General features: G+C 50.5%; 1 protein-coding gene across 1 annotated transcript in view; it reads left to right on the forward strand.

Annotated features, from left to right (window-relative positions):
- The first annotated feature begins 5,081 nt into the window (after positions 1-5,081).
- Positions 5,082-12,230, forward strand: part of LOC103269813 (cationic amino acid transporter 3-like) — a 14,492-nt gene continuing 7,343 nt past the window's right edge. Inside the window, exons 1-6 of the mRNA XM_008067374.1 lie at positions 5,082-5,457; positions 8,469-8,624; positions 9,437-9,598; positions 10,210-10,326; positions 11,315-11,537; positions 11,689-11,828. Coding sequence (XP_008065565.1) covers positions 5,082-5,457; positions 8,469-8,624; positions 9,437-9,598; positions 10,210-10,326; positions 11,315-11,537; positions 11,689-11,828 — 1,174 coding nt within the window. The remainder of the gene's footprint in view (positions 5,458-8,468; positions 8,625-9,436; positions 9,599-10,209; positions 10,327-11,314; positions 11,538-11,688; positions 11,829-12,230) is intronic.

A 12,230-nucleotide genomic window follows, 5' to 3' on the forward strand; every position in this document is an offset into this window, starting at 1 on the left:
ATTCACTCACCTCAGCCTCCCAAAGGCGCGGGATTACAGGCTGAGCCACCAAACCTGGCTTCTTTTTTCTTTTCTATTTTTTTTGTGTTGGAGTTTCTGTTGCCCAGGCTGGAGGGCAGTGGCACGCTCCTGGTCACCACAGCCTTGACTTGCTGGGCTCAGGAAATCCTTCCACCTCAGTCTTCCAAGTAGCTGGAACTATAGGCATGTACCACCATGACAGGCTAATTTTTTTTTTTTGAGTTGGAGTCTCACTCGGTCACCCAGACTGGAGTACAGTGGCCACTCTTGGCTACCGCAGCCCCGCCTGCTGGGCTCTGGCGATCCTTCCACCTGTCTTCCAAGTAGCTGGAATTACAGGCATGCGCTACCACACCCAGCTGATTTTTTGATTTATTGTAGAGATGAGGTCTCACTGCCCAGGCGGGTCTCGAACCCATGGGCTCAGGCAATCCACTCACCTCAGCCTCCCAAAGGCGCGGGATTATAGGCTGAGCCACCAAATCCGGCCAGAACTTTTTTTTAAAAAAAGACATTTGTTTTTAAAGAGCAGATTTAGATTCACAGCCAAATTTATGTTACAAAACTGAAACTGTATTAAAAAACAACTCCCTACTCCATCCTCCCTCCAGCCTCTGGTATCCAGCATTCTGGAAGCTTTCTGTCTTTGAGTTTCACTACTCTAGAGACTTCACCTAAGTGGAATCATACATTGATTGTCTTTTTGTAACTGGCTTATTTCACTTAGCAAGATGCACTCAAAGCTTATTAATGTTCTAGGAATTTCTCTCCTCCTCTCCCCCTTTTTCTTTGAATTGGAGTCTCATTCCGTTGCCCAGGCTGGAGTGTAGTGGCACGCTCACTGCCACCCCAGCGTCAACCTGCTGGGCTCCGGCGATCTTTCTGCCACAGCCTTCCAAGTAGCCGGAACACAGGTGCACACTACCACCCCAGGCTAATTTAAAAAAAAATTTATTGTAGAGATGAGGTCTTGCCAAGTTACCCGGGCTGGTCTTGAATCCGTGGACTCAGGCAATCTACTCGCCTCGTCCTCCCAAAGTGCTGGGAACACAGATTGAGCCACAGAGCCTGGCCTCTCCCTTTTTTTTTTTTTTTTTTTTTAAAAGAGACAGAACCTCCCTAGATCTCCAACTCCTGGCCTCAAGCATTCCTCCCATTTCAGCCTCCTGAATATCTGGGACTAGAGACATGAGCTGCTGCGCCCCAGAATTAACTTCCTTTTAAAGGCAGAATAATATTTGATTGTATGTACTACGTTTTGTTACTCCATCCACCCATAGGTGAACATTTGGGTTGCCTCCACCTTTTGGCTATTCTCAGTAAAGCTGTTGTCAACATGGGTGTGCTTTTGGATGTAAACACAGAACAGGAATTTCTGGATCATGTAGTCATTCTATTTTTAATTTTTTGGAGGAACTTCCATAGTGCTACCTATAGCGGCTGCAACATGTTACATTCCCACCAACAGTGCATAAGGGTTCATTGGAGATATTTTATTTTTTTGAGGAGGATCCCATTCCGTTGCCCAGACTGGAGTGCAGTGGCAGCTCAGGGACACCACAGCCTCCACGACCTCCTGGGCTCAGGCAATCCTTCTGCCTCAGCCTTCCAAGTAACTGGGACTATAGGTGAGCACCACCATGTCTCACTAATTTTATGATTTATTGTAGAGATGGAGTCTTACCAAGTTGCCCAGGCTGGAGTGCAGTGGCATGCTCACTGCCATCCCAACGTTGACTTCCTTTAAAAAAAAAAAAAAGAAAAAAAAAAGACAGCCGGGCTCGGTGGCTCAGTCTGTAATCCCGCGCCTTTGGGAGGCTGAGGTGAGTGGATTGCCTGAATCTGCGGGTTCAAAACCCGCCTGGGCAGCGAGACCTCATCTCTACAATAAATCAAAAAATCAGCCGGGCGTGGTAGCGCATGCCTGTAATTCCAGCTACTTGGAAGGCTGAGGTGGAAGGATCGCCGGAGCCCAGCAGGTCGAGGCTGCAGTGGCCGGGAGCGGCCACTGCACTCCAGTCTGGGCGACAGAGTGAGACTCCAAATCTTCTTTCGGGAAAACAGGTTCAGAGAAGTAAATGGCTTATTCAGAGACACAGGGTAGTGGTTGTGCCAAGATTCTAATCCTAGTTTCCTGGGTCTTGATCCTTGCTTGAAGCAAAATGCTAACTTGCACATCTGATTTTTTTTTTGAGTTGGAGTCTCAATCTGTTGCCCAGGCTAGAGTGCAGTGGTGTGCTCATAGTCACCACAGCCTTGACCTGCTGGACTCAGGTGATCCTTACGCCTCAACCTTCCAAGTAACTGGAACTATAGGCACGTGCCATCGTGCCTGGCTAATTTTTCAAAATTTATTTATTGGAGAGATGAGGTCTTGCCAAGTTACCCAGGTTGGTCTTGAACACCTGGGCTTAGGCAATCCTGTCACCTAGGCTTCCCAAAGGGCTGGGATTATAGGCGTGAGCTACCGTTCCCGGCCGCACATCTGATACTTAAGGGGCCCCTCGCATCATGTTTGCTGGGTCAACCTGGCCCTACAAAGCTGTGGAGTGAGGAGACATTTCACAGCCAAAAAGAGCAGCCCAATTTCTGCTTTGGAATGAAAATGAGTCCTCCCTTACTCCAGGCAATGGGGAGTCTCTCTGGTTTGATGTTCTGGGGCTGAGAACAAAGTGGATCTTTGAGTGGGCAAAGGTCTCTCATTCATCCTAGAAACTGGGGCTCCAAATTCTAATTGCATTTTGCTCCAAGCAAACAATGCTTCCCAGGTTCCAGGATCTTTGGCTTGGGAATTTATCTAGTCTGAGCTCTCTGATTGCTAAACCCCACCCAGAAAGAGCCACTTAACAGACATCAAAGAAGGGAGGAAATTAGACCTGTAATCCAGCACTTTGGGAGGCCGAGGATCACTTGAGCCCAGGAGTTCCAGACCAGCCTGGGCAACATAGTGAGACCTCATCTCTACAAAAAATAAAAAAATTAGCTCGGTATAGTGTCATGTGCCTGTAGTTCCAGTACCCGGGCTGAGGTAGGAGAATCACTTGAGCCCAGGAGGTCAAGCCATGATCATGCCACTGCACTCTGGCCTGGATGACAGATACTCCGATTTTCAAAAAAAAAAGAAGGGAATCATGATAATCTTAATTGTTATTTTTCCACAATAATACTTTATAGAGCGAGCAAGGACAGAGTGGTGAGTTGCTTGTACAAAATTGGACAGCCAATAAAAGGCAGCGCTAAATTTGAACCCAGGCAACTTGGCCTCAAAGATCAGCACCCTTAATTTACTCAAATCATATTGATTAAGCAGCTACTATGTGCCAGGCCCTGCATGGGAAGCTTGCTTCTCTTCCAGGAACCCTTCCTATAACCTTGAAAAGTAGTAAAATTCTTGGCTGGGTGCGTTGGCTTAAGCTTGTAATCCCAGTACTTTGGGAGGCCGAAGCAAGAGGATTGCCTGAGCTCAGGGGTTCGAGACTTGCCTGGGCAACTTGGTGAGACCTCATCTCTACAATAAATAAAAAAATAAGCCAGGTGTGATAGCTTGCCCCTGTAGTTCCAGCTATTTGGAAGGTTGAGGTGGAAGGATTGTCTGAGCCCAGAACGCTGAGGCTGCGATGCAGTGTATCACTGCACTCCAGCCTGGGTGACAGAGTGAGACTCTGACTCAAACTGAGACTACAGGCGGTGGTTCAGCCTGTAATCTTAGCACTTTGGGAGCCCAGGGGTTTGAGACAAGCCTGGGCAGCTTGGTGAGACCTTGCCTCTACAATAAATAACAAAAACTAGATGAGTGGGTTGGTACATGCCTGTAGTTCCAGTTGCTTAGAAGGCTGAGGCAGAAAGATCACCTGAGCCCGGCAGTTTGAGACTGTGGTGACTGTGAGCGTGCCGTTGCACTCCAGCCTGGACAACAGAGTGAGACTCTGACTCAAAAAAGAAAAAATGCCGGGCTCGGTGGCTCAGCCTGTAATCCCGTGCCTTTGGGAGGCTGAGGTGAGTGGATTGCCTGAGCCCGTGGGTTCGAGACCCGCCTGGGCAGGTGAGACCTCATCTCTACAATAAATCAAAAAATTAACCGGGCGTGGTAGTGCGCACCTGTAATTCCGGCTACTCGGAAGGCTGAGGCGGAAGGATCACTGGAGCCCAGCAGGTCGAGGCTGCGGTAGCCGAGAGCGGCTACTGCACTCCAGTCTGGGCAACAGAGTGAGACTCAAAAAAAAAACCAAAAAAAAAAAAATAAAGAAAAGTATTAAAATTCTCAGGTGCAGTGACTCATGCCTGAAATTCCAGCACTTTGGGAGGCTGAGGCAGGAGGATCTCTTGAGCCTAGGGGTTTGAGACCAGCTTGGGCAACATAGTGAGACCTCATCTTTATAAAACAAAAACAGTTTTTTTTGAGTTGGAGTCTCAGTCTGTTGCCCAGGTTGCAGTGCCGTGGCACACTCACGGCCACCCCAGCATCGAGCTGCTGGACTCCAGTGATCCTTCCGCTTCAGCCTTTCAAGTAGCCAGAACTACAGGCCTGTGCTACCACGCCCGTCTAATTTTTTGATTTATTGTAGAGACGAGGTCTTGCCAAGTTGCCCAGGCTGGTCTCAAACCTATGGGCTCAGGCAATCCAATCGCCTCAGCCTCCCAAAATGCTGGGATTACAGGCTGAGCCATCGAGTTCGGCCTAAAACAAAAAATTAACCAGGTGCAGCGGAGCATGCCTGTAATCCCAGTTACTTGGGAGGCTGAAGTGGGAGGATGGCTTGAGCCCAGGAATTCGAGGCTGCAGTGAGCTATGAGTGGGTCACTGTACTCCAGCCTAGGCAGAAGAGCTAGATCCTTTCTCTAGAAAAAAAAAATCTCACTTGGTTTGAGGGCTTCAAGGTGCAGATGGATGACTTGGTGGATAAGAAACATTCTTGTCCCTCCTGCTTTCCGTGACTCTACTGCTCTGAGGAGTTGGTCTTACACCCCTACTCTTAGGGCCAAGGTGGGATGAGTGTTCTTGGTGACTTTCTGTCTGGTTTTCTCCGCAGATCTCAGCAACCTCCTTGACTCCATCCGAGATGCTGTGGCAGGCGCTTTGCCAGTTTGGCCGGCAGCTGGTGCGCAGGCGGCCCCTGGAGCTGGGCGAGCAGGCGCCTGAGAACCGCTTGTCCCGTTGTCTGAGCACCCTGGATCTGGTGGCCCTGGGGGTGGGCAGCACCCTGGGAGCAGGCGTGTACGTCCTGGCTGGGGAAGTGGCCAGAAACAAGGCTGGACCCTCCATCGTCATCTGCTTCCTGGTGGCTGCCCTGTCTTCCATGCTGTCCGGACTCTGCTATGCGGAGTTTGGGGCACGGGTGCCATGCTCCCGATCTGCGTATCTCTACAGCTACGTGACGGTGGGTCAGCTCCTGGCTTTCATCACCGGCTGGAATCTCATACTCTCCTATGTCATTGGTGAGGTCCTGGAGCAGGGGGGAAGGTGTGGGGAACCAAAGGGAGTCAGGATCAGAACAGGCAGGGGACTCCTGGGGGAGCTGGAGTGGCCTTCATCGTCATTTTGTTTGTTACCTTGTGCTGGGAGGGGGTCATGGTGGGAGAAAGACCTCCAAAACGTCCTTCTGTAATTGACTGGGTGCAGTGGCTCATGCCTGCAATCCAAGCACTTTGAGAGGCCGAGATGGGAGGATCGCTTGAGCCCAAGAGTTCAAGACCAGTCTGGGTAACATAGCAATACACTATTTCTGTTCTTTTTTTTTTTTGAGTTGGAGTCTCACTCTGTCACCCATGCTGGAGTGCAGTGGCACACTCATGGCCACAGCAGCCTCAACTTGCTGGCTCAGGTGATCCTTCTTCCTCTGCCTTCCAAGGAGCTGGAATGACAGGCGCGTGCTATCACGCCAAGCTTGTTTTTTGACTTATTGTGGAGACGAGGTCTTGCCAAGTTGCCCAAGCTAGTCTTGAACCACTGAACTCACGGCTGGTCTTGAACCACTGAGCTCAGGTAATCCTCTTGCCTCGGCCTCCCAAAGTGCTGGGATTACAGGCTTGAGCCACCGTGCCAGGACTTTGTTATTCTTTTGGGTTGGAGTCTTACTCTGTCACCCAGGCTGAAGGGCAGTGGCATGCTCATGGCCACTGCAGCCTTGACCTGCTGGGGTTTAGGTAATCCTTTTGCCTCAACCTTCCAGGTAGCTGGAACTACAGGTGCGTGCCACCACACCAGTTAATTCTTTTGATTTATTGTAGAGACAAGGTTGCCCAAGTTCCCAGGTTGGTCTCGAACCAAATCCTCTTGCCTCTGCCTCCCAAAGTGCTGGGATTACAGGTGTGAGCTACTGCACCAGGCCGATACCCCATTTATTAAAAAAAAAAGTCCTATCTGCTTCATTCTGCCTTCCTTTCATGACTGAATAACAAACCGAGAAGAGCTAAGAACTGTAGGAAGCAGCGCAGAATTCTTGTAGATGAGGGGAAGACGCATTCCACAACCTTGTTCCCCCATTATTTCAAGTCCTTGTTCAGCTGTCACCTTCGTGAGATTTTCTCTGATGCCTCATTTATGTATTTTTTTCTTTTCTTTTTTTTTTTGAGTTAGAGTCTTACTCTGTCACCATGACTGGAGTGCAATGGCCGCTCCCGGCCACTGCAGCCTCGGTCTGCTGGGCTCCGGTGATCCTTCTGGCTCAACCTTCCAAGTAGCTGGAACTACAGGCGCGCGCTACGACACCTGGCTAATTTTTGATTTATTGTAGAGATGAGGTCTTGCCAAGTTGCCCAGGCGGGTCTCGAACCCGCGGGCTCAGGCAATCCACTCACCTCAGCCTCCCAAGGCACGGGATTATAGGCTGAGCCACCGAGCCTGGCCTCTTTCTTTTTTGTGTGTGTGACATCTCCCACTTGCTAGGTGCTTTGCACTCTACTGACTATATTTTCTGATTTTCTGTATTCTTGATGCTTGGGCATCCTGGATATCCATGAGCAGGGCCTGCCCCTCCCACGACTAGCCGGTTCTTAGAGCTAGCAAATGCCTTGTCTAGGAATGTGCCTTTCATTTGAAAACCAATCCAGAGCCCATACACTGGCCATCTCTTCTATCTGGCTTTTGCTCTCTAGAAGGCAATATTTCTCTGCCTTAATCACCCTGGGCCAGGTACCAGAGAATTAGGCACCGCCCCTAATCCCCAGAGCCAGTTAAAATTATTCAAACTAGCCAATCCGAAACCTGCTTACATTGCCTGCCTTTCCTGCGGAAAGCACCACAAGGGTTCCTACACACATTTTCCCCTCACTCGGTCGGCCTCCTGAGTGACCTTGGTACTTCCCCAAGTATGGTTTACTGTGTCTTTTGTTTCTAGGAATTTGTAAATATGAAATCCTTTCTTTGTGACGCTCATTTCTGTCTGTGTGTCTTACTACATCTGATTAAAATAAAGTGCATTTTAAAATGGCACTCAACAGTCCTGGGAGTTAGGCAGTTAGGCAGTTTCTGTGATAATGCTCAATTTACACAAGAAGAAACTGAGGTCCCGAGTGCGGTTGGGAGCCTTGCCTGAGGTCACATGGCCAATAAGGGTCCACTGTGGGAACCAGTCTGAGCCTAGAGCCCCTGCTCCCAGCCACTTCCCCTTTTGATGACATCAGCCAACAGTCCTCTGGGCCTCTTGACCAAACCTTCTGTATTGTCTATCTTCTACACAAGGAGACACTTGAGGACTAGGGACTGGCTCCTGTATCTCTGGCTCCTTGTCACTGAACATCGGGCATGGGTACTGACCAAATGTGTATGGAAAGTATGGAGAGATCTTTATTTTTTGAGTTGGAGTCTTACTCTGTTGCCCAGGCTGTAGTGCAGGGGCACGCTCATGGCCACTGTAGCCTCGTCCTGCTGGGCTCCAGCGATCCTTCCGCCTCAGCCTTCCAAGTAGCCGGAACTACAGGCACACGCCACCATGCCTGGCTAATTTTTTGATTTATTGTAGAGATGAGGTCTTGCTGAATTGTCTAGGCTGGTCTCGAACCCCCAGGCTCATGCAATTCTCTTGTCTCGGCCTCCCAAAGTGCTGGGATTACAGGCTTGAGCTACTGTACCCAGGTCCTTTTTCTTTTTCTTTTTTCCTGAGATGGAGTTTCACTCTTGTCCAAGCTGGAGTGCAGTGACACAACTTGTTGGGCTCAGGCGATCCTTCTGCCTCAGCTTTTCAAGTAGTTGGAACTATAGGTACGTGCCACCATGCCTGGCTAATTTTTTTATTTACTGTGGGGATGAGGTCTGGCCAAGTTGCCTAGGCTGGTTTCCAACCCACAGGCTCAGGTAATCCTCTCACCTCGGCCTCCAAAGTGCTGGGATTACAGGCTTGAGCCACCGTGCTTGTCCTCCCTTTTCTTTTTAGAATAATACATCCCATGGCATATAGCAGGGCTTCACTTTATGTTTGCAAATAGTGTTCTTCCTTCTTCCTCTGCAGGTGCTGCGAGTGTGGCCAGGGCCTGGAGCATTTCCTTTGACAACCTTATTGGGAACCACATCTCCCAGGCCCTGCAGGGCATTTCTCTGCACGTACCTGGCATCCTGGCTGAATATCCAGACTTTTTCGCACTGGGCCTGGTGCTGCTCCTCACTGGTGAGGCTGGAGTCAGGGACAAGAGCACACAGTGGGAGCAGGGGTAGGAAAAGCTGGGGGGGGGCAAATCAGTGAGGGCATTTGGAGACCAAGAAAAAGAGACATGTAGTATGAGACACAGGAAGGCGAGACTTAACTGTTCCCTGTTTGGCACTGTGAGCATCCTGGGCCCTGTAATTGTTATGTGGGTTTTTTTTTTCTTTTGAGTTGAAGTCTCACTGTAGCCTAGGCTGGAGTGCAGTGGCACCCTCACTGCCATCACAGCCTTGACCTGCTGGGCTCAGGCGATCCTTCTGCCTCAGCCTTCCAAGTAGCTGGAATTACAGGTGTCTGTCACCACACCTGGCTAGTTTTTTAAATTTATTGTAGAGGTGAGGTCTTGCCAAGTTGTCCAGGCTGGTCTCAAACCCTTGGACTCAGGCAATCCTCTCACCTCCGCCTCCCAAAGTGCTGGGATAACAGGCGTGAGCCACCTTGCCCGACTTGTGTGTGTGTGTGTATTTTATTTTTCTGAGTCGAAGTTTCACTGTCACCCAGGCTGGAGTGCAGTGGCATGCTCATGGCCACCACAGCCTCAACCTGCTGGGCTTAGGCAATCTTCTTGCCTCAGCTTTTCAAGTAGCTGGATCTGCAGATGCACACCACCATGCCTGAGTAATTTTTGATTTATTGTAGAGATGAGGTCTCATCAGGTTACCCAGGCTGGTCTTGAACCCACTGGCTCAGGCAATCCTCTCACCTCAGCCTCTCAAAGTGCTGGGATTATAGGCGACAGTCACCACGCCTGGACTTCAATATTGTCTTTCCCACAGGACTGTTGGCTATAGGAGCTCGTGAGTCGGCCTTAGTTACCAAAATATTCACAGGCGTGAACCTCTTGGTTCTGAGCTGTGTCATCCTCTCTGGCTTCATTAAGGGAGATTTGCACAACTGGCAGCTCACAGAACTGGACTACCAACGGGCTAATAACACTTCTATCTCCAGGTAAGAAGGTGCATTTTTTTTTTTTTTTGAGTTGGGAGTCTCACTCTGTCACCCAGGTTGGAGTGCAGTGGCACTCCACTCATGGCCACCTCAGCCTCAACCTACTGGGCTCAGGTGATCCTTCCGCTTCAGCCTTCCAAGTAACTGGAACTATAGGTGTATGCCACCATGCCTGGCTAGTTTTTGTGATTTACTGTAGAGACGAAGTCTCACCAAGTTGCCCAGGCTGGTCTCGAACCCCTGGACTCAGGCTCTTTTTTTTTTTGAGTCAGTGTCTCACTCTTTTTTTTACCCAGTGCAGAGTGCAGTGCTGCAATTATGGCTCACTGCAGCCTCTATTTCCTGGGCTCAGGGAATCCTCCTGCCTCAGCTTCCACAGATGCTGGGATTACAGATGTGAGCCATCTCTCCTGGCTAGCGGCACACTGTTGTACACTGTTGGGGGCTGGGGGTTCAGAGCTGGGCATATGGTGGGAATAAGGGTATTTGGGCTGATGGGCTCAGACGCTGGGGGACACGGGAACCCAGGGCTTGTGAACTGAGGAGTCTAGTGAAGATGGCGGCAACCTTACCCATGTTCTTCCTCATGTCTTCTCTCACAGTACCTTGGGGCCTCTGGGCACTGGAGGGTTTTTCCCTTTTGGCTTTGATGGAATTCTCCGAGGAGCAGCTACGTGTTTCTTCGCGTTTGTTGGATTCGATTGCATTGCCACCACAGGTAACATGGTCATTCTGTCCCTTCAGGGGTTTGGACATGGTTGGGTCAGCCATTGGGCACAGGACGGGTAGGAAGGTGGCCAGACTGCTTTTGGAAACATAAGGGAGATGAGGGTTTTGCTTTGTGCTTTTACCTGTTTTATTTTTGAGTTGAGTCTCACTCTGTCACCCAGACTGGAGTGCAGTGGCTGCTCCCGGCCATCGCAGTCTCGACCTGCTGGGCTCCGGCGATCCTTCCGCCTCAGCCTTCCGAGTAGCCGGAATTACAGGCATGCACTACCACGCCTGGCTGAGTTTTTGATTTATTGTAGAGTTGAGGTCTTGTTGCCCAGGCGGGTCTCGAACCCGCGGGCTCAGGCAATCCACTCACCTCAGCCTCACAAAGGCGCGGGATTACAGGCTGAGCCACCGAGCCTGGCATTTAAAAAATTTTTTTTTGAGTCAGGGTCTTTTTCATTCTGTCTCAATTGCTGGGTTCAGGTGACCTGCTGGGTTCAGGTGATACTTCTGCCTCAGCTTTTCTTTTTTTTTGAGTTGGAGTCTCACTCAGTCACCCAGACTGGAGTGCAGTGGCCACTTCCAGCCACCACAGCCTCGACCTGCTGGGCTCCGGCGATCCTTCCGCCTCAGCCTTCCAAGTAGCTGGAACTGCCGGCATGCGCTACCACGCCCGGCTAATTTTTTTGATTTATTGTAGAGATGAGGTCTCACCTGCTCAGGCGGGTCTCGAACCCTTGGGCTAAGGCAATCCACTCACCTCAGCCTCCCAAAGGCGCGGGATTACAGGCTGAGCCACTGAGCCCGGCTTAATTTTTGATTTATTGTAGAGATGAGGTCTTACCAAATTGCCCAGGCTGGTCTCGAACCCCTGGGCTCAGGGAATCCTCTCGCCTCCACCTCCCAAAGTGCTGGGATTCCATGTGTGAGTCACTGCGCCTGTCTGCCTGTGTGTTTTCTTGACCGGATCCGTACACCCCTCTGTCCTGCAGGGGAGGAAGCCCTCCACCCTCAGCGTTCCATCCCTCTGGGCATTGCCATCTCACTGTTTATCTGCTTCCTGGCCTATTTCGGCATTTCCGCGGCCCTCACTCTCATGATGCCTTTCTACCAGATAAATGTTGACAATCCCTTGCCAGAAGCTTTCGTCTATATCGGATGGGCCCCGGTCAGATACGCAGTGGCTGTCGGCACCCTCTGTGCCCTCTCCACCAGGTCAGTGCCAAAGGCTTTCTCTGCATCCGCTGCCCCATGCCCAGGCGTCGTGGCTTGCAAGATGGAGACATGACAGGTAGGCCAAGGAGCAGAAGCCCCTGTCCGCCCCTGCTTCCCATGTCCCCACACACATTCCCCTTCTCTCCTTCAGCCTCCTGGGTGCCATGTTCCCCATGCCTCGAGTGATCTATGCGTTGGCCGAGGATGGGCTCCTTTTCCGCGGACTTGCCCGAGTCCATCCCCGCACGAGCACCCCTGTGGTGGCCACCGTCATTTCTGGGATCATGGCAGGTGAACACATAAAGTCCATGCTTTTCTTCATGCATTTTCTGAACTTGATTGTTAGTTTCTCATCCTCCCCTACACCCCATCCTTTTTTTTGATTCAGAGTCTCATTCTGTTGCCCAGGCTGGAGTGCAGTGGCACTCTCACAGCCATCGCAACCTCAATCTGCTGGGCTTAGGCAATCCTTCTGCCTCAGCCTTCCAAGTAGCTGGAACTACAGGCACATGCCATTATGTCTGGCTGATTTTTTGATTTATTGTAGATATGAGGTCTGGCCAAGTTGCCCAGGCTGGTCTCGAACCTGTGGGCTCAGGCAATCCTCTAACCTCAGCCTCCCGAAGTGCTGGGGTTATAGGCATGAGGCACTGCTTCTGACCTTTTCTTTTCTTTTTTTTTTTTTTTTTTTTG

The sequence above is a fragment of the Carlito syrichta genome, unplaced genomic scaffold (assembly GCF_000164805.1).
Source record: "Carlito syrichta isolate Samal-C Ts95f unplaced genomic scaffold, Tarsius_syrichta-2.0.1 Scaffold309491, whole genome shotgun sequence".
Lineage (NCBI taxonomy): Eukaryota > Metazoa > Chordata > Mammalia > Primates > Tarsiidae > Carlito > Carlito syrichta.